We start from the raw sequence: 26,642 nt of genomic DNA on the forward strand, positions 1-26,642 counted from the left end.
CTCCACTCCTACCCTGCAGTGATTCATGTCCTGTATTCCTCTGCCTGGTACGCTGCTACGTGCTTTGGGGATGTACGTTGTGAATTACTTGCTCTCATCTGGACCAAGGTCCAGAAAGCTTACTTAAAAACCTGTAGATAACTCTTCTCCCTTTTCTTCTACAAGTATGTGTAAGCCAAGCTTTATGGTCTCTTTGAACTTTACTAAAAAGAGAACACAAACATTTGCCTCTTCCCATGTGTCTGTTTCAAGCCATGACTGTTCTGGAAGTGTGATTTGTTTACATCTTTCCATAACAAATGACAATGGTTAAGGTTGCATCTCTGCCAACCTCTTTCAAAGTGGTTTCAAGTAGTTTACTTAAAGAGGGATTATTTCATCTGCCACAGCATTTGAGGCAGCTCTGAGGTAGTGTCTAGCTTGCACAGAACAAGACCACTAAACATCAGCTTGAGGTAGGAAATTTAAGGTCCAATAGACAGTAGGATCACAAGAGCATAGAGTGATAGTTTCAAAGTGTGCTGCACCTGAAGAAAAAAGAAATTGCTTGACTTTTCCTTTCCTGATAGTAGCAGAAAGACTGGAAAAGGCTAGCAACAGCAACTACCTGTTGGAGGTGATGACTGCTTAAATCCTGGCTGTCCCTCAATGGTGCTTGCAGTAACCACTTAATTCTCTTGTGCCTCAAATAATCCCCTACAAAGCGGGGACATGTATAGTTCCTGATAACACATGATTGTTTAGGTGCTGAAGTCATGTCTGTAAGTTAATATACGCTCTGTAAATGCAGTTGTCAATGTCTTGTGGTTGCTTTGTTCAGCTTCCGAGAGAGTCTTAATTTTTTACGCAGTGAGCTTCTACAGGTATTACAGCTTATGGTCACTAGTTAGCTACAGCATGAGGGTCAAACTTTGAAAACTGTAGTTTTTTTCCAGCCTGTAGGTTTCCTCCCCCTTCAAGTCTGTTTTCTACTCTTGCCAGTACCCTGCCTTCTGTTTAAAGGCATTAGTAATACCAAATAAAGCTAAAGATGCTCGTTATAACAACTAAGTTGTTTCCTTTTTAATCAGATCACATGCTCATGCCAAGTTTGGCACGAAGAATCTGTGTATGTGTCTGGTTTAGGGTGCAGTAAGCTGATCGTTTGTTAGAAGACTAGTGCATTTCATAAACTTTTGCTTTTTGTTGTACAATTTACTGGGAGGTTGGTATGAGCATTGGTAATCTAATCTTTGCTTGGCTGGAGGTGGTGGAAATACAAAGAATGGGAAACAAAAGGCTATTTCCATGTGTGCTGAATTGTGGTTTGGTGGCAGCAATTGTCTTGTAGCTAAGTGGCCATCAAAACCTTATTTGGGGTGGCAATAAACTTAAAAAAAAATCTTCAGAAAATATATCAGTTTTCAAAGAGTAAAGAAAGATGCAGCAATTATTGTGACACAGGTTTGCAGTCTGTTTCTGATTATCCTTTTGGCTGGAGAGCAGGGGTTTCTAATTGTAAGGTTAAGGAATCCTTTTTATCTATCTCTTGCCTCCTAATCCTATGCTAGACAGTATTGTTTTCTGTGCCTTTTGTCTTCTGGGGAAGGAGACAATCTCTGGCTCATGCAAACATCTTGTTAAAGTCTGCCGAGGATTAGGGGGTGTGACAGTTTTCTTGCTGAGCCTTTTTATTGGGGATTTTTATGCCTGCTTTTCTGGGAGGTCTTTGAAATGTCTTTTATGTAGCAATCATTTCACTCTTTCTTTGTTGTCTCAAATGTTGAGGCTGTATTCTTCTCATCTGTTCCTGTTTATATTCCATACTAGCTGGTCATAACAGTTTAGCTTGAAACTATCATCGCGCCGTGCGCTTCTGAATTGCAGGAGCGCTGTTCACTGCTCTAGGACAATGGCAAGTTTGAGCTTTATTTCAGGGCTTCTGAAGCTTTAGCATGGTTGTTTGGTATGAAATGCTGTTAAAGAGGTTCTAGATGAAAAATAATAACCTAGGAGTTGGACACTTCCAGTGTCCACAGGCACTTAAAAATGTTCCTGCTATGAGGTTCCCCCTTAGAGTGGAGTTCATTACCAGCTGTTTGGTACGATAGGTGCTCAGTCTGGTCTAAACGCCTGCAATAATAAACGGAAGAGACAAGCCCGCCCTGCTGGCAAGTCATCCCATCTTGGCAGAAGGGTTTAAGCCAGGGAAAAAATTGCTCTTTGGAAGACTTGTCCCTGTTCTCAACCCCTGCAGTTGCCTACAGACAAAATATAGGTAACGACCTGCACCAGAAACCAAACTTCTAGGTAACTGAAGTTAGAAAATACAAAGACTAACCCTGGCCAAAGAAATGAAAGAACTTATCTTTTCCAAGTTTTTCCAAATTTCTTGTGAAATTTCACACTTCAGTTTCAGAAAGCTGTGGGGTTGGTAAAGGTACTTAAGGACAGATAAAACACGAGATTTTGCTTCCTGAAGTTTTTATTAAATCAATGTTTCTATATTTTGAGTGGCTATCTTAAGGCACATGGACTTCTCGTCTCACTTTTAATGAGATGGTAAGCACATTATTGCCTGTTTCCCACAGTGCTTATTTCTGATGCTGTGTACACTCGGATACCAGCTGGGGAGATCCCAGGTTCAATGCTAAGTAAGAAGCCAGGGTTATGCAGCCTTGATGAAAATGAAGGTATCAGAGGCATGTTTCTGAGACATTTGTATGGAAAAACTGGTTGCGTCACCTCCGCCTTAAGAAGATTAAGGTAAAAATTGTGGGGTTTGTGAAGTCGTTACTAAAACTGACTAATGTGCACAAGATGCTGTTTCAATTTTTTAATCTATCTAAACCCTTATTTATTTCACTAAAGAGTGTATTGTATCTTCACAGAGGAAGAAGCTACCAGCTTAGATGTTTATCTTTTGCGTCAATAAATACCTTCCTAAAAGCTGCGTTTTCTCTCCCTACCAAAAATTTGCCCCATGTAACACAGCATTTCCGCCTGCCTTTGCTTGCAGCCTCTCTAGCCTAATTTTTAGTGTCTAAAGCCATATATATCGTTCCATTTCACACTCAACCACAAAATCCACTCTTCCAGATATGACCTCAGTTTATTTTATGTTGCATGTCTTTTTCTTAAAGTATTTTATACATAGCATAATATGCAATGATACGGCACTGATGTTTATCAAAATTGTTTCACACTATACTTATTTCGATTCCTGTCTTTTTGGATCAAGTACAATACAGCTGCAGATTAATACCACCTTTTAAAATAGGTTTAATGTGTTTATTTTCTTAACACATACACTCCATCCACTAACTTGTTATATGGATTATATTCAATGGGAATCTTGTGGGACTATCAAAGGGCATTTATTTTCTATTGAAATAACAATTAAGATAACACGCAAACTAATACAGTAATCAAATAAACCTGGCAAATAACAAAAACTTTTTTAAAGCTGCAGAGGCACGCTAACAAATCTATTTGATCAATATATGGGATGTGAAAAAAGAGGAGACAAGATTGACTGATGAATAAAATGGAACTGACACAAATAGGCTGACAGCCAGTCGCAAGTCTCTTTAGGGCAAATGCAATTAACTTAGAATAATAGACTCAAATTTGATGGTTAGAAATGCATTTTTATTAACAATCACAGCCTGAATCATTATGCACTCTTATGAATAAAATTGTAGTTATCCTGAAAGTCTGTGTATATGTGTATGCATGTACATACAAAAAAGCCTTGTTGAAGGAGAGCTTTATTTTTGTGACAGAATAGATGTACGAGATTTAAAATATAAAGCATACACAAGTATAAATCTAAATATTCAAACCAGCAACGTAAAAATCACATATGTGGTGTGCTAGTGTTAATGATAAAGGCAATAAGCATCGGTCCCAGGACTGCTTGTTCTTTTGGGATGTGAAATTGCAATCAGGGATTTACAGATTTCATTCTGAGGCAGAGAAGTCATTACTAGAAACATAAGCTCATTCTCTTTACTTTAATAGCTATTTTAAATCATTCATTTAGAAAATACATTAACTGTTTATTGTATAGGCAGTACACTTCTATTGGTATTCCATTTTCATGCCTTTTTATAATCCTTTTTAACAAATTATTTTATTAAAAGAAGATTAGAATTAGCAAAAGGATTCTACCAGTTTTTGAAAATTCTACTCTTGAAGAAGGATATTTCCCATTATTAACAGGTATGCAGTATTAAAACTTTAAAGGGAGGGAAGATATTCAATTGCTAATGTGTCCTTTTTCTTTTGACCTTCATTGCGGAGGCTGATTGCTATTTGTAAATTACTTTCAAAATTACTAATCTCATTTAATTTCTGAATAAATACATAATCTTCTCTTTTTTTCCACAAAAAATCCTTGGGATTTAGATATGAAAAGAGCTGTCTGTAGGATATGTTATGGTGCAGATGTCTCTTATTTGTGGGAAACGATAAAATACACCACTTAATGCGGAGAAACTCTACATGGTATTAGGGAAGTATAACACGAATATGGAACCATGATACCTGCAATGCTTGGTGCTGAAATATCTTGAGGAAAAAGGTGTAATGGTAGGAAGTAAAACTGCACTGGAAATGATTTAAATCTAGTGTTCTCCAGCTCAGCGTCCTTGGTGGACCACTGGCTGGCCAGGGACAGGATAGCCGCAAAACATGGTGCTCTGTAGCTGCCTATAGCATGAAGAAGCTGGTGTAAAACGTCATTGTGGTTCTCAGACAGTTTCTGGGGTTGCTGAGCTCGATCCAAGAAGCAACCACACTTGGTTTTCTCCACTTTGAAGGTGGTTTTAATCCTCCCTGTCTCTCAGAAGTGAGAAGTGCACAGATGTAGTGGGAAAGCAGACTGTCTAGTGCCTGGTAGGGGAGAGGCCCCTGAAACCATTGAGAACCAGGATAGCATGTGGCTGGGGAACAGTTTTTTCTGGTAAACACCTGATGTCTGGGGAATTTGTAGGTTGCCATTTTGGTTTTCTGCCTTGAATTAGCCCTGAAGTCATTGCCATGAGGGGAAAACTGAAGAACTCCAACGGTTGCTGGAGACTTTCCATCCATTTCTTTTTTTTTTTTCTCCTTTCCTAATCTATTCTAGATATTCACAGCAGCCCACCACAACAGTTCCTGAGCTGGCTTCTTGAATAGCTGGTATTGCCTAATCTTAGAGATAAGATGGATGGATCTCACATGTTGTTCTAGCACCACCAAATCTGGTGTGTGCCTAAAAAGGGAATAAACCTGTTGAGTCTCACATAGTTGTTTTACTTTGACACAGAAATTGTTGCAAAATGCTCAGACTTGGACTGCTAAAGACTTCTCACAGGTCTACATTTGGTGTAGAGGGAGTTCGAGTAGTCAAATTTATGTTATCTATTCAATTCCTCCTTACTGTGTCTGTAGATGTGTCACTGGAGACTGATGGTAGAAAAGTTACTTCTTGGATGTGATGCCAGAAAAAGAGTATGTGCTCTTTTATGACCACAGTTACTTAATGTTTTAAATGAGAAACAGGTCTTAAAATAACTTAGATGAAAGGTTTAGTAGGTAAACAGACTAAGGAAGAAAGACCAGATATCGGCTGATTTAAACGGGGGCAGCTTCTTTGTAGTCAATGCACAACTAGTATAGGGGCTGGGGCTGCGGGCTCCGTTCTTCCATCTTGTTGGTTTTAGGCCAGTGAAATACTGCTGAACTTCACACAATGTTTCCTGATGTGTGGTGATGTAAGAGAAAGGAGGCTCAGGCCCTGCTTGATGATAGACTAATTCTCCACTGATGTAATCATCCAACCAGAGCAAGAATGACTCACTCCATCCATAAATATCTTGGGGCCTGCTTCTGGTCACGCTTAAATCTGTTCACACCAACCTCATCTCACTCGCTTGAATGGGCTTACTCCTGACTTAGAATGATACACGTAAGAGAAAACACAGGCCCTTAAAAATCAAATCATAATTAGTTTCCCTTAATAGCTGCTCTATTAAAAAAAGTCAGATCTTCCAAAAAAAAAAAGTATTAGAAAGCAAAAGAAGATGCTTTTAAGCACATTAGTTTTTTTTTCTTAACCCAGCAGTAGTAGACTTGGTGATATATCTTACTTACAATATGTTTCTATTGGCATTCAAATTCCATATTTTTATATTCCCTCTTCAGAAGTTTATTTCATTAAAAGAAGGTTAGAACTAACAAAATGAACTTCCATATTTTGAAAATGCTTATCCTGAAAAGGATATTTCTCCCCAGCACCTCCATCTTAAACCTGTTCAAGTTCAGAACTCTGGTTTCACCATTTCATGCTCTCAAAAATATTAAAAGATTCAATTCCCCATTGGTTTACACTTTCCTTGCTTTCTACCTTCTACAAATATGGCTTGGCCAGGATGTTCTCGATGAAACAAAAATACTTTTGCTTTACTTTCTGTTCACCTCATCCTCAAGCAGGTGCCAGGCAATCTGCAGTAGCTGTTCTGCTACCTGAGAAACGTTCATATATAGAAACACCAGGCCAGCCCCTGTTGTTGCAGCATGGGGAGCCAAAAATAGATGACATGAGAACATATTTCTTCCCATGAAGATTTCTGCAGCTACGTGATGTCTTCAGACAAGCGGGTTTTAGTGGTAGAAAAGAATAGTGTTGGATTGGAGAATCTAGATGCTTTTATAATATAAAAATAGTCTCCAGAATATATGTTTTATTAGACAGGGATAGACAGACATATTTGAATATTTCTCTTTCCCCCAGTGATGAAGAGTTGTGCCAACAACTGGTCCTCCGTGTCAGGTGTATGCCAATTCCTCCTATTAGCATGATTGAAAAGTCACAAAAAGTGAATTGTTTACAAAAGCCGCATTTGTAACTTATTTAATTGCACAGCATTGGTTTCCTGTGTGATTCAAGACTATCCTGAAGGCTGAGTTGCACTAGACATCAAGTTGTGTTAGTGCCACTGGCACGGGGGAAGATGGTATATCTTAAAGGTGAGGAATGATGACAAAAAGTGTTACAGATGATTCATCCGGAAAGGACTCCCTAGTTCAGCTAGCCCCAGCCTGCATGACACGAAAATATCTGTAGGCTAATCCCTTAGGTGTTTTCCCTCTCATTTTCTCTTGACACCATCAAGTGACAGTGCCTGAAAAGCTTCCTGGGGCAGAGAATTGCCTAATTGTCCTTGCTTGGAAGATAGTTCCCTACCATTCAAGCTATATTTTCTTATTTTCCCAAATAAGTATAAGGGCAGGCATCCTGCTGTGGAAGCCGAAAGAAACTTAATGGGGTAAGTAACTCCAAGTGGAGTAAAGCAGTCCACACTGCAGGTTTTTCAGAACTTGATTTTTCTGGAATAATTTGTTTCCTCTCTGATCTTGGTGGTGCTAATTACGCTTTTCTTCAAAATAAAGGGTCACATTTTGTTCTCTCATGTGGGTTTTTATTAAACCAAATTGCTCTTAAAGACACCAAGGCAATTGCCTTTTCAGTTAGGACCTAAATTTGCTAAGGTTTGATAGGTATTTTATTTATAATAGGCAGTGTCAGTGATGATAGAGCAAGGGATTGGTTCTGCATCGGTTTTTATGGCAGTGCTAATAAAGTTCTCTGGCTCCCAGATAACGTCTAACAGGCCCTATACTGCAGCGCAAAATTATGGTTAAGACTCAGCTGGTAGTTACTGTCCAGTAAGTGTTCGATATATTTTTAGTAGAGTGTTAGTAAAAGTTAACTCTAGTCACTGGTGATTTCTGCCATGGCCAAAAATCTGTCAAACTAGATGCTCAGTGCACATACTCTTGAAATGCTCTTGTCCCTGAAAACTTGAGTTCTACGTAGGTAGCTGAATCGGGATGATTTTACAGATGATAAGCTGCAGTGTGGACACAGGTTTGAGGTTTTTTTTTTTCCCCCTAAAGAACATAAAGGCAGCCTAGGAATAGCCAGGTATGAAACTTTGTTATTTTGAGGGTTAAATAGATAGTAAAAAGCATATTTTTCTCCAGTTTTAAATAGGCTTTATCCTCTATATTTCTCAAAAATCCTTCATTTTCTTCTGTAATCAGGGAGACAACTACATTGATACAGAGCTGGAAAGCCACCTAAAAAGTGTGTCTTTTTAATTCCTTTAGGTTCAGTTTGAACTCTTCATAGAAGAACACTTATGTAATTTCAGTGAAACTTCTAATGTTCCCAAGAGAAGGCGAATTGGTGAGGGTTACCGTTATGCTTCTCTTCAAACAATCTCTCCCAAAATATTAAGGAAGGAAAACCACGAAATTACCCTAAAATGTCAAAAAAACACCTACATAAAGTGTTACTTTCTTGTGAAACTAAGCAGAACTGTAACTACCTTGGAATTCAGAGTAGTCCATAGAGTTTTGTGATTTTTTTTTTGGGGGGTGGGGTGGGAGCAGCTAGTCCAGTACAAGTATCGTGTCTGACCAGAGCTCATAGAACCGTCCTCAGTAATTTTTCCTTCAGAGGGGTTTATTCTTTGTGCGTCAGTGAATGCAGTCAGACCCCACCGACTATCACCAGAGGCCCCCATCTTTAAAGCTAGGTGCTGCTCCCTGAAAGCCAAAGGGAGTTTTGCCATCGACTTTGATGAAAGTAGGAACAAGCCCTTTATTTGCAACTTAAAGCAAGTAGGTTAGAATTATGAAGAATGATTATTTAAAATAGCAATGATGTAATATCAGTGTCAATTCCATTATTTTAACAGATGTAAATTTGCTCTGCTCTTGAACTCTGAATTTTAATGGCAATATTAAAGAGATACTATTAAGACTACTTAAAAGAACTATTTGTAAAACGTGTCTCCAGTTAGGGGGGGAAAAAGTTTAAATTGCTTTTTTATTCAGTCTGCACAATTATTTATTTGAATGGGTTTGTATATTACAAATTAATATGTATTAGAAGCTGAAAAGATGACACAATAATTCCAGTAGTCACTGGATATGGGAGAGCTTGCACTATTTAGACAAAGCAGATAGACTTCTTAACCAACCATAGCTTAGGTAGCCTTCACTATAGGGCAAATAAGGATTTTATGATGTACGTTATGGACAATATAGATGAAGTAGTTGAAAATCAGCTGTCTAAAGAACTTTAGGGTAAACTTACGTACATTCCAAGGCAACTTCCATGTCAATAACTCCAGTGTTGTACCTGGCTGATGATGACTACTGTCACTTTCCTGGCAGTCAAAGGGAACTGAGGATTTGGAGGTACTCTACAGGATCTAGTCCTAATTTTACGCTCAATCTGCATTCCCATGGGACACCGATGGGAGAAGCAGGTCAGTGTGGCCAGTCCTGGAAACGGACGTCTTAAAACTTATGTACAAGGCTGTTAAGATCTGCTGTCTCAAAAGCGTATTTTCTGGAGGGAAAGTTTAGTTGTTTTAAAACCAATTCTAGGGCCACAGTCCAGAGCTCATAAAATTAAATGGAAGATTTTGAGCAGGCTGGCATTGTACAAACTAGGTTATCACAGGCCAAAAAAGGTGCTGCCACTTGGGTTTGGTTTTTTTTGGAAGAGCAATAAAATATACTAGAAAATGAGACTGAAAATCAGGGAAACCCAGATTCTAATAATTCAGTACTGCCTTAATTAATACTGAATAATTCAGTATTAAGGACTTGACCTTTCTGTCAGTGCCAGTCCTTTGTGATCTTTACCTCGTCTACAGCTACTAACTTTGGGTGTTAAGATTTTTTTCTGTTTGTTTCTTGGAAATATGCAGAGCTCATCTTCATTAAGAAGTGCTGGGCACTGGCAACCACAGCCAAGGGTCTCAGCTACCCAGAAAGCTGGATATTTAGAATGTCTAAGTATTATGTATATCCAATATATATCTAATTTAGTATTGGGTATAAAATTTACTTTGTTACTGTCTCAATCTGTAGGATGCCTCAGTTCCTCAAGTGGTGGCATAGGGGAACGTGAAACAAGCCTGCAAAGTTGGGATCTGAACTGTTCTGAAGTTTAAAAAGGCTCTGGGCTGAGCTTTCACTTGGCTTGCTGTAGAGCATGTTCCTGTCCCGATGCCCAAATTTAGGAAATAACTTCATACTCCTATGTAATTGTTTAATCTCAACTCCTAGTAATCACCTTCATGGAGCAAATAGGCTGGTTTAGTGGTTAATGGCTAAAAAGCATTTAAGACTATCAGATGAAAAGTAAAAATTTGTCATATTTTTTACCTGATTAGGAAAAATAAAGTGTCTGAGCGGAGCTGGACACTGAATCATTTGACCTAGCAATTGTTTCCTCTAAGTATTTGAGCACAGTCTGAGAATGCCTTCTTGGAAGTATTCAGTTTTGATCCAAGAAGAAACGTCTCTTTCCATTAGTTTTTATTTCCCCTTCTTGCTGCAGACAAACCAGAATATTACAAAGGGCAAAGCCATGAAACTTTCTCTAACTTTCCCTCGGGGGAGAAAGCAGGCTTTTTCATCTTAAAATGACAGTCGTTCAGTTGTGCAAAAAATGCCTTTCATTTCTGTAAAAGCCACCAAGTTGAAAAATCTAAGCTGAACTATTGTGGCAGGAGAGAAGGTGAGGGTGTATTTGACTGTAGCATACTTGTGTAAACTCGCATACAGCTAGATTTAGACATCACTGTGTACAAATACAGTCTCCGTGGGCAGAGAGCGCTTTTTTCTTTCAATGGAAGCACACCCTGACTAACGTTTTCTGTTGTTATCTCTGGATATAGCAAGATTTACTATGTTATGCGACAAACCATAGCGGTTAGCTGCTCAAAGCACAACTCCTTGGCCACCGGGTCACCATGGTTTTGACACAACTGGCCCAGAGCAGAGTGCTCAGCGCAGCCTGTTTGTAGCACAGTTGACCAAAGCAACTAGAGCTCAGCGTAAAGTTTTAAAGCAGAGCCAAATGCAGCCTAACAGGCAAGCTTGGAAGAGATCCCCTGCCAGAATTCAAACCCCGTTCTGCTGGTCTACTTGTAACTAACTGGTACAGTCTACACAGTGCTCTTGAGATTAATAAATATATAATCCCATAACCCACAGTCCATTACCACAGTGTTTGAAACATTTCCCATTAACAAAACACAGTTCATGCAGGTAAAAATATCAATGTGTCTCATTAGAGAGGAAAAAAAAAAATGGAAAATATGTATTATATTAAAGCTAAGTTTTGCACTCTTGTGCAAAGTTTGAGGGGGGGGGAACTGTATTTCTCCAGGTGGTCTCAAGTGGAGGGAAGGATACCGTTTCTTGGCTACAGCAGCAATTAGAAAGAAGGCAACACTATACCCAAGATGTGTCCTTTAATCTAGGCCAAGGCATTCTTCATCTTCTATCAGAAGCAGTTTTGGCAACATGCCGAAGCACAAGCCTAACATCAAGCATATGAGTAATCCTAGTGACTCTGCTCTTGAAATCTTGGTCAAAAGAATCATATCCCATGTTTGCTTTTGTCAGCGTTTCAGGTTGCACAGCAACCCATACAGTCCTGTGTTCTGATTTTCTTCAGCAATAATAAAGAACTTTTGTGTGACAAAGAGACGAAGGTGGGGCTAAAGTATGGGCGGATTGAACCCTTGGGAAAAATAATACAAGAAAACTGTATATGATGAATACGTACATTGCAGACCCATGACACGAAAAGCAAGCAGGCCAAACCACTTGAACCTTTGTGCAATAAAACCTTTTCTTACCATTTTATAGTAATTCTTGACTAAAATCAGTACTACAGAATACTGTGGGTGGAAATGGAAGAGGAACACTGACGTTATTAATGTCAATGAGCAGCTCAGTCAATCTCTAGGCCTCAGTTGTTGACCCCCTGTTGAACCAGTTTATGTCTGGGCACAGCAAAGCAGACCTTCAGTTTGTGTATCCGGTCTGGAAGGGAGCTCAGTAGTTACTAGATGCTCTGCCTGAGAGAGGAGATTCAAATGGACTAAATTCCTTTTATTCGTGTGAGTAGATAAACAGCTCTTACCTTCTCTTTCACTCCTTGGGTTGGAATAATCAAACCCATAATTCAGTGGGAATTTTTTTATGGAAGCAGATCTATTTGGTATAGATTTGTAGAATTGTGTACACATTTCTTGGATAAATGCAAGCATGTAGAGGATCCCAACAGGTTTCCTTCCATGCTTTGGGACATCTTAGGTAAAACCTGGTGTATCAGTTTCTACCTGGGATATTTCCTTTCACTGTTAATGTAGTGTTTCTGGAAAGTTCTATAAACTAGGGGAAAAAAAAAAATAGCCAAAGAAATTAGAAGCTTGGAATGGGAGGTCTGTTGGTTTTCTGCTCTCATAAATTGCCTGCAAAACACACGTGGCCCTTAAAGGGCCGTGTTGGGGGCAGAATTCCCCTGGCAGCGCAGCACCACATGTTTCTGCTAGCCCATGCACTCCGCGCAGCTGCACAACGTATCACATAACGCCGACAACGGCGAGCACGCTAGCTTGCCATTCCAGTGGGGCCCCAAAAGCTGTAAATAGCAATAGGCAAGAGAACTCTGAGATGCAGCACTCGCTTGAGCCAACTGCCCAGGGCTTGTACTCAATGCATGACACTTGACAGGCGGCCATGCCTGGCCCAAGGCACTTAGTTTGTCCCAGGTTCTTGCCCTGGTTGCGTACTCTGGTCTTGAGGCCAGAGCCTGGGCGGTAGCCAGCTTGGCTACAAAGTTGCTACGGCTTGGCTGGGGGCTGAGGAAGCGCTGTGGCCCACAGACCGAAGGCCCCACTCCTCCTAGGGCGCTGAGAATAATTGAGGCTCCAAATCCTCTTGCTGACAACAAACTGAAAAATCTTTCTGTGGGCAGCTAAGATTTTACTGTTAATCTAGTTAATGTTTTAACAGTCCAAATTCTTTATTTGAGAAAAGCCTTGATTATATAGTCAGGACTGTTGTTGTGCAATCCGCACCTAACCTTCCCAGTACCTACCCCCTTTATGTGGTGGTGTGCTCACCCTACCCATGGAGTCATCCCACCACCGGATGATGTCCTATCCCACGTGATGTCCTGAAGCTCCTGCTGTGTTTCCACCTTGTTTGTCTTTCCCTGTCTCTCGGTAGCCCAGGTAATGCCTACACAGGGATCCAAAACAGACGAGGGCACCTCTCTAGAGCCAGCAGGGCCACCCAGCTGGGGGTGTGTGACCTTGAGTAACTTGCCTGTCAGGTCAGCAGGAGAGCGTGAAGAAGCAATGTTGAGCACTGTGCTGTGACAGTGCAAAGGCAGTAATAATAGGGTGTTTTCTCCTGTCTGTCGCTTTGCCTCCATCCTTTCTCAAACACTTCAGGAAGTTACACGTGAATCAGTGCCGTGTTGCCAGTAACAGTTATCTTAGGCAGCCAGTAGTATCTCATATCTTCAGCCTGAACCGTTGCTGGTGACTGCACGCTGCACAGCGCCATTCAAGAGGTTCAAAGAGTAGAAATGGCAAATGGTAGTGACTTGGACTGTGCAGCTTTGAAGAGGACTTGCCCCAGTATTGGTGGGCAGCAGCAAAGAATACTGCAAAGAGGAAATCCTATATAGCCACCATCTGCGCTGTACGCGGTAGAGAGCGCAGTTCTCTCTCTAGATGCTCCTGTTCACATCCAAGTGGGCAGGAGGTGGGTGGAATGCAGCTGAGAGCTGTCAGAGCCTTGGCTCTGCTCCCCTGAGCTTCTTGCAAGAGTAACTGGCCAGGTATGAGACAGGAGATAAGTTAATTTACACCTCTCCAGTGCTATGGGAACATACCTTCTGTTGTGAAGCAAGAGGAGGAGGAGCGGTGCTGTGCTTGTCGGGGCTTCTGGCAGGCAGGACGGGAGCCAAGGGCAGGTTAGGTTAGATGCTGGCCCAAAAGGCACTACCTAGACATGTGCATCGTTTGTTTTCCCAAAGCTGATGAGAATATATAATTATAGTTCAGTCATTCACTGTTCAGTTATCTGACAAGTTTCTGTTTTATGAAAAAGTATGTTCACAGATTTAAAAAAAAAAACAAAAACCAACTTGGGAAAACTATGGCATTTTACATATAAAACTGTTTTATTTTGTGTGAAATTTAACTGAAATGATCTTAATGACTTATGTAAGGTGAAATATTGGGTTTTCCTTTTTCTTTCTCTTTTAGCCCTGGTCTCACACAGGCATATTAATGATTATTTGTCAAAATCACACTGTTTGCTTACAAGGTACGAAGGCTTTTTAGACACTATAATGACAGCTTTTGATTCACTTGATAATATTTAGAATAAGCCATAAAAGCCAATCTCCGAACAAACAGACCGCTTTTATTGGCTTTTAGTGCTATTACTGCTATCATAAGTGGTAAATTGGCCTAATGCAAGTAATACTGCTGTGTCATACTGTAAAAACTGCTGCTTAGTTTTATATTTTATTTATTTTTCATGAAAAATTTTGAAGGCATGGAGACTGTCCTATCCTTCTACAACCGTTGGTGATTGCCTCTGAGTGAGAACTGGGGAAGCTTCTCCTGCTGTTTGGACTTTCCTCGCTTAGTGATTCCCATCTCTGATGGGACAGGGCCGATCACCAGGTTAGGGACCAAGAGTGTGAATCAAGGGAATATCTACCTGAAGCCCATAGGCTATTTATTTAAATCATAAGTAAACTAGAAAAAAAATGAAATCATTGCTTAACTTTAAGCTGAAATGGACGTAATTCAAATACTTTATGCTAGATTTTTTATATGTCTTGTTTTGTAGTAATAGCAGCATTTTAAAAATATTGAACATTTAAAATAGCTAAAGACGACAATACATTTGGTCACAATTTCGTCTAACCAGAATGACTACCAGGTGCCATAATTGCTTTTTCCTATGGTCCTTTTGGCTTTCTTCTCCTGCCTCTCACCATCTGTTCTACTGTTTTTGCCCACTCCTGGAACATAAGCATGGACTTCAGAGATTTTAAATTCCAGTAACACAAAACTTGTCTTTTGCTTTTAACCAGGAAAAATAAAAGTTTATCATAGAATTTTATTCATTTTTGCAATAGTTATATACAAGGGAAATTGTTTAGAAGAAGCAAAGTGAAGAGGCTTACATTTACCTAAAGAGTCTCCATTCTTTTATCTTCCCCTTTGCCTACATACTATCAAACTGGGACCTCTTCAGTCAGGAATATTGACTGATTTGTCATCCATGATGTAAGTTTAGGACCAGCAGTCAATCTTAAAGCCACTAAATTTCACCTTGGTCTGTGTCAAGTTGAGAACTATTATACGTGTAGTAGCATGGATTGCCCAGCATATTGGGCTTCTGTTAACCAACAAGCGAGAAGCTGTGATTTAGCTTAGTATTGACTACTCTGGTATTCAATGAGTGTGCAGAGCAAGGGCAGCTCACGTGGTGGAAGGCTGGAAGAACAGCGTCTGATAGAATTGTGTTACACGAAGCAGTCCTACAAAATTGTAATTAGCTGAGGATGCGCTCTGTTTTTCTAAGACTCCTCTCAACTTATTTCTAAGGTCTCTGTAGTAAGAGTGAGTGTCACGCAGAGAACCAGCATGAAGCGTGGGTTAACAGTGTGAAGTTAACCTCTTAGACCCCTTTTTCTGACTGTCAACGCACGGAAGTCAGAAAACCTAGGAAGGCTGGAGATAGGGAATACCATTCTGAATTTAGCTTTAGTGATACATAATAAGAACATGTGGTTGGGGCTGCTTTATCTGAGAACCAACAGTGAGGCAACAAAGATGACAAATAATTCTTGTTTGGGGGGACAAAAAAAGTGTAGTGTGTTAAGTTTAGCTAAAACTGAATATTCCAAAACCAAATATAACTTCGTTATGGTATACTGTGTGGCCATTAAAAAATTAGTGTAATGACAGAGAAAAGCCTGTCTGAGTAATAATCACTAATTTTACTGAACGCATGCTTGAAATAATTATTTACTTTTAATGCGCTGAGGGAACAGGAAGAATCACATTCCAACTTTAATTTTGGCATCCAAATATTTGTGGATATGTGCTAGCATTTTGGCACATATTGGGTGTCATGGGCATATAAAAAAAAATCCAATTTGGTGTTAAAAGGGTTTAACCCCTTTTTAAGATAACTTTTTTTTGTGAAGATCACACAGCAGAAAACTGTAAATCTGATGTCTGATGAGCTTACTTCAGTAGAAGATACTGATTTGACCTGTATTTTACTCTGAAGAACTCAAGTGATCTTATTTACCCAAAATCTACACCTCTGCCTTTAAATTACAGTGCAGTGATATAGCAAAATACTGTTCCTATCTGCATCTTTGCTGCTGCAATAGCATTTTTCTTTCTTTTGAAATGGCATGTAGGCATATTTCAGCAAGAGGAACATCATTTGTCAGTAATCAGTTCTCACATGTCTCAACACTCTCATGGCAATGTTTGTGCTTTTCTGCGGAGCACAACAATGAGCGGTGCCTCTACTTCTGCAGCCTGCTGACATATTCAGGAAGAAGTTTTCCTTCCTGCACATATTTCTGCACTATGTATATTCATTTATACGTGAGAGAAGAAAACATTATCATGTTTAACTGCTGCAATCATAAGCACATTAAGTAGACAGATAATAAACAATCCATCTGAATTTCTGATTAAGTTAATTGTGTTTTTCTAATGTGTTTATTCAGATTAAAGACTGAAATTAGAATGAGACTATATAATCAGGAGACCCTAAAAGAATGTTTGACTCCTTTAAAATAAAAAATAATTTAGTTTAGGGGGATAACAAAGATCTCTGTATCACTTAAATATGGCTTACGTGGTAAAAAGGCCTTGTGCAGTTCTCTTCAAAGAGATGAATCTCAGTTGTAGTATGAGCTATAAAGAAACTCAGCTGACACTGAGGGCTTTGGCATCTAATTTTTGCATATGCCCTTCTGTCCAGCGGGCACCAGAGTCCCAGATTCAACCTTCTGTGCAGCTCATGCAGAGGATCAGGTAACTGGGAGAAATAAACTGATGGGAGAGGTGAGGAAACAAGAGGAATTAAAGTAGGAAAACTACTGGAAGGAATGGGGAGAAGGACCACCCCAATGTAATTACGGCTGTTCCACTTGCATTGGGCACCTCTGCCAGCCACGGCTCCTGACACAGAGCCGGAGGAGATGCTCTAATCCCTTCCCAGCTATGTGCGTGAGATCCCTGCTGGTGAGAGCAGCTAGTGGATCAGGCATGGCCAAGGCTGAAATCCATGTCTGCCTGCTCTCAGCAGTGTGTTGAGGTCGCCTGTCAAAGGTTTTCCACATTTTCCTGGATAGCTGAGTACTCTCTCTAGCAGGGACTAGAGCTAATCTCCTGCCCTTCATGCAGATGTCCTACCTGATGGGCTATGGTGTCCTTTCCTCTCTTAAAGCAATGAGCCTTAAGTAGTCCATCCGGACACAGACACTGGGGAATCTCCATACTGCGTATGTGTGATACCGCATAGAGTACCTGATAGCCGGGGACAAGAGTTTTCTTCTGCAAGGCGTGAATTTGAGTCCTCTCATACAACCATGTGCTCTCAGCCCAGATCTGAAGTCCCAGAACTACTCACTAATCACTGAGCTGTTCTGATAAAGGGGTTTATATCCAGTATTGTATTATTGGATGTTTAGAGCGGTCACTCTTAATGTCTAAGTATCTTTCATTTGGATTTAGTTCTAAATACTTATTTAAAAAATAGATGGAAAAATAATTCCTTTGAACCTCAGTGAACAATGGATATTAAAACTAATTTCAATTCTGTTCTTTCTCTAAACTTTTCCTGTAATATCCTTCCTAAGCAATAGATAACCAGCATGCCCCAGATTAAGGCCATCTACTGCATTTTGTTTGGAGTACTTAGAAGCAGTTGTATTTTGGAGAATGATTGCAAATCCTCAATGAGGACGGATGCCTATTTTTTTCATAATCTAATTATCTTTAATCTAAATATTTCATTGAACCCCTACAACACTAAGGATTTTGTTATACCTCTACACGACTGTCAGTCTGGCTCTACGTATCAGTGAATAATCTCACAGGCCTATAAAACACCTTCTGAAAACTGGCACTGACCTGCTTACATCCACGATTATCCTGCCTTCGAGCTCAGGGTAAAAGTAAATCAGGTCTGCGTAGAGGTTGTTTTGATGGGATTTCTATCAAGGAATTAAGTTCTATAAATGCACTAAATGCTCATTAATAGGTTTGAAATGTCTGTTTTTCATAGCTTTTAAACATCTAATACCCAATTATATTCAAGGTCTTACTGTCTCCCTCCAGAAGAAACTGGTAATAACCCTGAGGATGTTTGCATTACTATTCCAGATTAGAAGGAATACAAGTAATTAAATTTTTGAGCTTTCAGAAGTGTAAGGTAAAGTTGACCAAAGAAACTGATAGTGGGCTCCACTTCCACTTTGAAGGAAGAAAACCATTCTGTGAAGACGATACAGGTATTGGAATCTAAGGCCAACAACATCCGTAATAGGGAGCAGATGTACAATCAAACACTAAAAATTATCGAGGTTTCTGAGGTTACTTGCTGCTTTTATTAGTCCTGAATTTTCTTTATCATCTAGATTACTTAATTCTGTTTAGTAGAGGCATCTTTCTGGCGTGTGTTGCTGTAGAGGAGACCAATTTGGCATTTCACCCTTCCCTCCATGAGATAAAGTGGTAAAAATGAGACATGCTTCTTCATTCCTCCTGCCTTGTTGATGCTATGAGATGATTACAGGTATCCATCTTAAACATACTGGGACAAATGAAATCTTTTGCAAGCCAATACAGCTCCATTGCTTTAACAGAATTACTCATTGCTTTGACACTGACCCTTAGGCTAAGATTTTCCGTGCACCCCAGTTTGCCATTGTGGTGGGTTGACCCTGGCTGGATGCCAGACGCCCACCAAAGCTGCCCTATCACTCGACTGGACAGGGGAGAGAAAATACAACAAAAGTCTCAAGATAAGGACAGGGAGATATCATTCACCAATTACTGTCATGGGTAAGCCAGATTTGACTTGGGGAAAACGGATTTAATTTATTACTAATCAAATCAGAGTAGGATAATGAGAACTACAACAAAATCTTATAATACCTTCACCCCAGTCCTCCTTTCTTTCTGGGCTCAACTCCACTGCCGATTTCACTACCTCCTTCTCCCTCTGCAGTGCAGGGAGATGGGGAATAGGGGTTGTGGTTAGTTCATCACACATTATTTTTGCTGCTCCTTCCTCCTCAGCAAGAGGACTCCTCACACTCTTCCTTTGCTCCAGTGTGGTGTCCCTCCCATGGGAGACAGTCCTCCACAAACTTCTGCAATGTGAGTCCATCCCATGGGCTGCAGTTCTTCATGAACTGATCCAGCAAGGGTTCCTTCCGCAGGGTGCAGTCCTTCAGGAATAGACTGCTCCAGCGTGACCCCACAGGGTCACAAGTCCTGACAGCAAACTTGCTCCAATGTGGGCTCTGCTCCACGGGACCACAGGTCCTGCCAGGAGTCTGCCCCAGTGTGGGCTCTCCACAGGGCCACAGCCTCCTTCAGGCATCCACCTCTTCTGGTGTGGGGTCCTCTGTGGGCTGCAGGTGGATATCTGCTCCACCGTTAACCTTCATGGGCTACAAGGGGATAATCTGTCTCACCATGGGCTGCAGGGGAATCTGTGCTCCAGCAGCTGGAGCACCACCTCCCCCTCCTTCACTGACCTTGGTGTCTGCAGAGATGTTGCTCGTACGTATTCTCACTCCTCTCTCTGGCTGCAGTTGTGCAGGGTTGGGGTTTTTTTCCCTTTAAGTATGTTGTCCCAGAGGTGCTGCCACCATTGCTGATGGGCTCAGCCTTGGCCAGCAGCGGGTCCGTCTTGGGGCTGGCTGGCATTGGCACTGTTAGACGTGAGGGAAGGCTTCTAGCAGCTTCTCACAGAAGCCGCCCCTGTAACTCCCCCCTGCTACCAAAACCTTGCCATGCAAACCCAGTGCAGTGATCTTAAGTAGGAAGCGCTATGGGAGGCCCTTGGACATGTGGATTCTGCTTTAACATGTATGGTGCTGAGAAATTCAACAACTAATGAGTGCCTATATTGTTATTCCATGTTTTGCTCTACTGACAACTGAGGACAAAATCCTGAATATTTTGCCCAAGTACAGCAAAGAACAGAATTGCTCTGGAAAACTTCCAGGGGGTGAATGAAACAACATCTTCAGGTCTTCCCCAGCATTGGCAGTTAAATGAAATAGACTTTTCCTTTGTGGAACAAATTTACTTAAGGCAATAAAACCTAAATAAACCTTTACTTACATTTTTAGAGTCAATATCCAGCATAGGAGTGTGACTTTAAACTTAACCCTACCACCCAGAGAAGTATCACTGTCTTTTACTGTATGTTCATTCCCCTTTTGTGGCAGTACTCAAAGTCTTACATCTCCAAGGACCCGCCAGTTCAAAGATCAAGGACCACTCAGTTTATAAAACTATAATTAGGAGTGGTGAGCTGGGACCATTGCAGATTTCATATACTCCCTCTCCATTGGAAGAGAGTCTTTAAATCTGCTGTTTTACAACTTAAAGGAAGGGTTGTCTTGATTAATTCGTTTGGTCATAGTCCTGAAGCTGACAAGGCATCTTCCAGGAATTTAAGCCCCCTGGGATCCTTGTCATCAGTTTTTAAATGTGCTTTTTTTTTGTGTCTGTGTGGTGTTCTTATCTGGAAACAGTCTGCTTGGATTACAGCATTCATCTTATAAGCATTTGGCATTTTCTGTTACATGAAACTGAGAGGTATTTCTTTGCTATCAGTCTTCTATAAAGCTTTTCAATCCAATGACTTAATTCAGGCTGGAAGAAGAGAGTGAAAAAAGCTTCTGGACCCAAGTCAGGAAAATTCAGGAAACAAGTGTCCAAGCGTGTATGTAAAATTGCATTCACCGACTTCTGAGTTTTTAGAAAGAAAGAAATTCTAAAAATGTTATTTAGCTCCCCAAACACAAGGATGTATATCAGATCAGAACACTCCGCTGAGAATAATCTCCCTGAAACCAAAGTATAAGCCTTGTAATGATTACTCCAGATCCTGCAAACCAGGTAAAAAGCTGGAAGGTTATGAAAGAACTGGGAAATTCCCCGAGTGTCTCCAGGACAACTCTCCTTCTGCGAAATCAGGCTCATGGTGGTGTGTCCTCCCTGCTTTATCACTTCTTGTAAAGTCTCTTAAAGCCGCTGGGTAACCAGGGAGGGGAAAAGGTGTTTCTGAGTGCTGCGATAAGGGAAAGTTTTTCTATTATGCCCAGGAATATGACCCCGGGACCAGGCTGTGCGATGTTTTGGTGTGGTGCAGTTAGGAATAGTCTGCTCCTGTACTGGATTCCTGGGATGTACCACGAAGAACTGTGGCACAATCTCACCCAGTGGGATTACTTCTGGAATAAAGTCTTATTTGAGTAATGTGAATAATGTCACTGCCGCCAGGTCTATGATATGAGTAAATCTCCCTTTTCATATGAACTATAGTCCTTGGAGGGGTGAAATATAATCCTGAACAGAGGCTCTATTTACCACTTAAGCCCTATTTTATGGTTTAAGTGCTGACCTTGTCCTGACCCTCAGTACAGGGCTGAATTTCACCCTACAGCGAAAATCTGCTGGCTAGAGCAGCCGATTAAAGAAATTGGGGCTAGACTTTTTACTATTTGCAAGACAATGAAAACAGCCTTATTTTAGACAAAAATGTTCCTGATTTATGAGAATTTTAGCGCAGAAAGGGGCTATTTTGGAGAAAGTCTTGAGATTAGCATTTCAGTTATATTTTTGGCAGGAGAGCAAGGAAGCCATTTCATTAACTTTTCACTGGAAGTTATATATGGAGGGCATTTGTGTACACAGCTGGGCAGCATAAAACAGGAGGGCTTTGTGTGAAAATATCCTGAAATGAAATTTCATTTCTCTCCAACTTGGATCTGCGTTCCTGGGCTGCTGTGGCCAGTTTGGGATGCAACCGGTGGAGGGCAGTATTAGGCCCTCACACGTTTTCCCTTGCGTTTGCGATGGATGCAGAAATAGTCAACAGACCGCTGCTGGCCCCTGTGCAAGATCAGTGTCACCTTTTACAGCTTTATGTCAGTCAGATAAGCTCCTGCCTGCTCCCACGTATCCATATGGCTGTAATCATCAAGTGATACCAAGAGATTAAATGTTTGTAAGGAACTCCAAAAGCCACATGCTGAGGCTGGTGTGAATTTAGCTCTGCTCTGACCTCCCTTCCCACCAGATGGCTGCTAATGTGGCACTAAATCACCACCACGGTGGAAAGAGCCCTGGTCCATGTGGAAGGGGCAGCTCTGTGGTCGTGGCTGTGCTGTGCAAGGTGGGAGCATCCCTGAGTCAGCCTCTAGGAGTGTTTCTCATCCTTGGGTATGTATTTCTAAAGGCACGTCTTCCATAGCTTTCCAGATTTCCTCTAAAACCTGCGCTTGATTAGGAGCCCAGAGATGTTTCTTTCTTGGGGTGTGATCGTCTGCTTGTTGAACATCTTGTGGGTGCATGAAACAGACGGGCATGCAGGCCCGTGCAGAGGACACTTCTTCAATACTACCTCCAGGTTACGTTGGTCGTTCTTTACTTATACATGCATATTCATATTTTAAACACTTTGTCATTTTGTACGTGCCAGGGCAAAATGTGTATAAGTGGGGATAATGCGTGTGCTGAGGATTCCTACTTCAGTTTTTCAGGGCAGAAATGTAGGTAACTCTGCAGATATTTCTTTGCAAATAAGCCCATGTTTCACTCTGCCCCGATGTCTTGTAGGTGTTGGCATGGGGAACTCTCCATCTTCATCCAAAACTGCCTTCCACCTCCAAAAATGAGCTCTTCTCTGTGGGAATAGGCAAGCAGGGATAACTGCCTCTACTCCTACAGAAAATAGGAGTCATTGTCTGGTTTTAGTCTTATGTCCCAGGATTTCCTGGGTAGGTTCTCACCAGTTGCTAAGATCAGACAAGCAGAAAAAGAGGCCCACAACTGCCTTTTCTCAGTGCTCATTTGTACCGACTCTGGTTGATTTGCACGTGATGGTCTGATGCATACCCTCCAAACACAGGTTTTCTCATCTGTTGTGTGATCTTTAGAAATAATAGTCCTGAGGAACCTGCCATACTATCAGAAAAGATTGCTGGTATAAATTCTTCACCCTGAGGCATCTTGGTATAGGACTGTGATCATTTCACCATCCTCATTTGCACTCTCAACCCAGGGAGTCTCCCATGTTGTCCACATTCACACTTAAGTGCTCGGTACCTTAGGGAGGTACAGAGATGTTTTAGGACTTTCTAAAGTCTAGCAAGCCTAGAGCACGCATTTGCCGGTCTGCTTCCCTGTTTACATTTGTATTATTATTTTATTACATCTCTACGATCTGCTAGGTGCTGGGGAGGACCTCAGGCCCTTCACCAAAAAAAGGCTTGTAGGGGAAGCAAGAAATAAAAGGAGAGGGCAAATGTGCCAATGTCCATTTTAAAAATACAGTCTAGGGCCGTGATCATGTAGATGTTTCTCTCCAAGACTGTGCTGGCTTGTGCAGCATTATTTTTTTCCATGTCATCTTTGATTCCCGTCAGTCTTCTGGCGCACTCGTGGCAGGGGTGCAGGAGCACAGCAGTGGGTGCAAATGACTTACTGAGGGATAGAGGCGTGTGTAGGACCATTTATGCTCTCCCTGCTGATACAATAAGATACAATCCTGTACGCATAACCTAATGTTTTTCTGTAATACTTTTCATGAGGCTGGTTTGGTTTCTCTTTTGCTTTGTGGAAGAAGTTTTTCCTCAGAATGAGGCTTTGATTATTTTTGCTTTTAGAACCTTAAAGATAGAAGCCAAAATTTCTTCTTCCAAAACAAGTGGACGATAAATAACTGACAGCCAGATTAAGGTCCTCCTCTACCCTTCCCTGATTAAATAGCTTCTAATGCTGAAAGTCAACAAAAAAGTAATTGGTACCTTATTTTGATGTCGACCCGCTGCACTACCGGTCCACAAGTTATTACTTTGCAAAGCATTAGGAAAAAAAGAAGTCTAGGAAAGATACTAAAGCCATAGCTTAGTCTATATTTTTTGTTTATTTCTGATACTATGTGGTTCATGATTGTTTCTTTTAGAAGGAACAAATAATCAATACAAAACCATGAATAAAAATAACTTTTCTTTAAAACTGGATGCTAAAAGAACATATAGTCTTCTTACTGTGCCTGATGGAAACAGTACGAGTCTGTTCTCCACAATTCATTGTTTATTGGAATGCCTGAAATCTATACATGAGGTATTTTTAAAACATTTAAACATAGAAGTTAAGCTTCTGCTCCAGACAATTTGGTTCACCATATTCTAAAAACCTACTGTGTGCTACAGAAGTGCTTAAAGCAAAGAAACTTTAACAAAATTTTTAAAAAGTAAACTTCAATATAAGATAATGTCCACATTCTTATCTCAAGGAAAATTTCCTTTCCTTATGAGACACGTTTCAGCTATTTATTGACTCAGCTTCTGTACAAGACCTTCAAGGCCCAATTCTACTCTATGGCAGTTCAGAGAGAAGAGGATAGACACTGATAGACAGTGTTTGGCTCTTTCTGAGAGAGATCAGCTCTTCCAAGTACAAAACAGTCAAAACGTTACTAATGATATAGAAACTCTGGATGGTGTCTCTCCTTAGGAAGTGGAAAACATTGTGGATTAGCATCACTGAAGTCAAATGAACTCAGGAAGGTACAGGTGTGAGAGATGCCACCTGGCTACTGGAGTAGGTCTGGACCAGAGGATAAATAGCCGTATGGGACTCTGAGGGCCCGTGCCATCGGTCTTGTCCTGCTCAGAGGCACGGACCGGTTAAAGTCCCCCGTACCTTTTGTAAAGTTGCAAATCTCTTGTGCACTACTCTGTTCTGACGGAATGCCTACGCGGTTCGGTTACCTGTTAGCTGTTGACAAACTGAAGTGCAATGCTGTCTGGTAGGATCAGACCCAGCTCTCGCTCAGCTCTCTCGCTCTCTGTGATGCTCAAACTGCAAATCTTCTGCTTGCAGAGTTTTTACTGAAGTTAGCTGCTGCTTTGCAAGCAGAGGGGTTTGGGTGACCGGCCAAACAGAGCCTGCATGTTGGTTAGTCAGCTCTGCTCGAGAGTGCTGTTTTCGTTCTTCAGAAATGCTGCATAAACCATGAGGACTGCGAGGCAGAGGCATTAATTTAGGCCTACTTCATTGCAGCCCCTCTTGCAGCTAAACGATCTAACCTACAATTAACTACATGAGCTTAAAATAGTGATGCACACTTTACAGATGACATAATAGTGGCTATAAATGAGCCTTTTCCTCAATACCGCCGTAGTTAATATTTTCAAAATATGAGGTCACTTGTTGAGTCTTCCCCAAATACTTTTGTTAGGATTAGAATGTAACTGTTCTCATTAAAAAAAACCATAATTTGCACCTAACCACAGATATTTAATTTGTATCACATGCATCTTTAAAGTGTCTGCTTTGAGACTTTATTTAGATTCACGTTCTTGTGTGTGTATGAAATAAAATAAAGTAACTCCGCTATGACCAACAAACATACATAAAGATGTAATAAGCTATGTACTAACTTGGCAAATCGATTTTTCCAGCAAGAAAATTATCCTAAGAGCCTTTGTCCTTTATGCGTACAGGCATGTGCGATAAGAAAATCGTTACAATCGTATGTCTGTCTTCTAAATAGCTTAACTAATAGAAAGTACTATTTGAAATACCAGTATCTGACACAAATTATTTACTTAACACCTGCCATTTTTCAGCCTTTAAAACTGGAAAGGTCTCCTATACTTATTTTTTATAACTTTTCTGTTTCTGAGAGTTTATATTTCATAAAGTGCTGCTGGACCGATGCTACTTTATTCTAAGATAACACACTGCCAAATCCAAAGATTCAGGGCTGATCTTTACTCCTGTTTGTGAAAACCAAACAAATATTAATCTGATTCAGCAATAGCTTGAGTTAATAGAAACTCTTCATCAGAACTAAGGTGATGGTCCATACTTGTTAATGGCTTATAGTTCGTGTCAAATAAAACTTCCCCAGGAATGCAAGGATATTAGAAAAAAAAAAGAGCTTTCAGTTTACTTTAAAATTTGGTAATCTAGGCCTTTCTGTAAGCAAATGTACATGCACTTTTCGTAGAAGTCAAGCTATGGAATTCATGTGGTAGAAATTCCTGGCCATATTTAAGCCTGTAAAGTATTCTTATGCCTTTTTCTTCAAAAAATAATTGTCAATAAATGAGAAATATCTCTGAACACAAACCAGTAACTAATAACTCAGCAATGGAACTCACCTTTCTTCAGCCAAGAAATATTTTGCTTGTCATGCTCAAAACTTTCTGCTGGTTTGATTTTTACCTTGTCTGTCTCGGCTTCTGACATCTGCGGGGAAGAAAAGAATTTTGGGATGTCAAGTTCTTTTAAAGAAAGTTTCTGACAAAGAAATATGTTCTCTGTTTAGGTTCCTGTTATAATAAATTGTGATTACTTATACAGACACATTTTTTTTTCTGCAGATTATTGATACTAGGTAATACCTCAGTCGTTAAATTTATGTTCTGTTCCTAAATGCTTTATCAATATTACATAGTTGCTGTTTGTAGATGGATT

At 40.5% G+C, this 26,642-nt stretch overlaps 1 protein-coding gene across 1 annotated transcript in view; it reads right to left on the reverse strand.

Annotated features, from left to right (window-relative positions):
• The window catches only part of MDFIC2 (MyoD family inhibitor domain containing 2), a 47,165-nt gene extending 20,751 nt beyond the window's left edge, over positions 1 to 26,414 (reverse strand). The window contains exon 1 of the mRNA XM_074602700.1: positions 26,327 to 26,414. Within this exon, the coding sequence (XP_074458801.1) occupies positions 26,327 to 26,414 (88 nt within the window). The remainder of the gene's footprint in view (positions 1 to 26,326) is intronic.
• Between the last annotated feature and the right edge of the window lie 228 nt (positions 26,415 to 26,642).

The sequence above is a fragment of the Larus michahellis genome, chromosome 10 (assembly GCF_964199755.1).
Source record: "Larus michahellis chromosome 10, bLarMic1.1, whole genome shotgun sequence".
In the NCBI taxonomy this organism is placed as follows: domain Eukaryota; kingdom Metazoa; phylum Chordata; class Aves; order Charadriiformes; family Laridae; genus Larus; species Larus michahellis.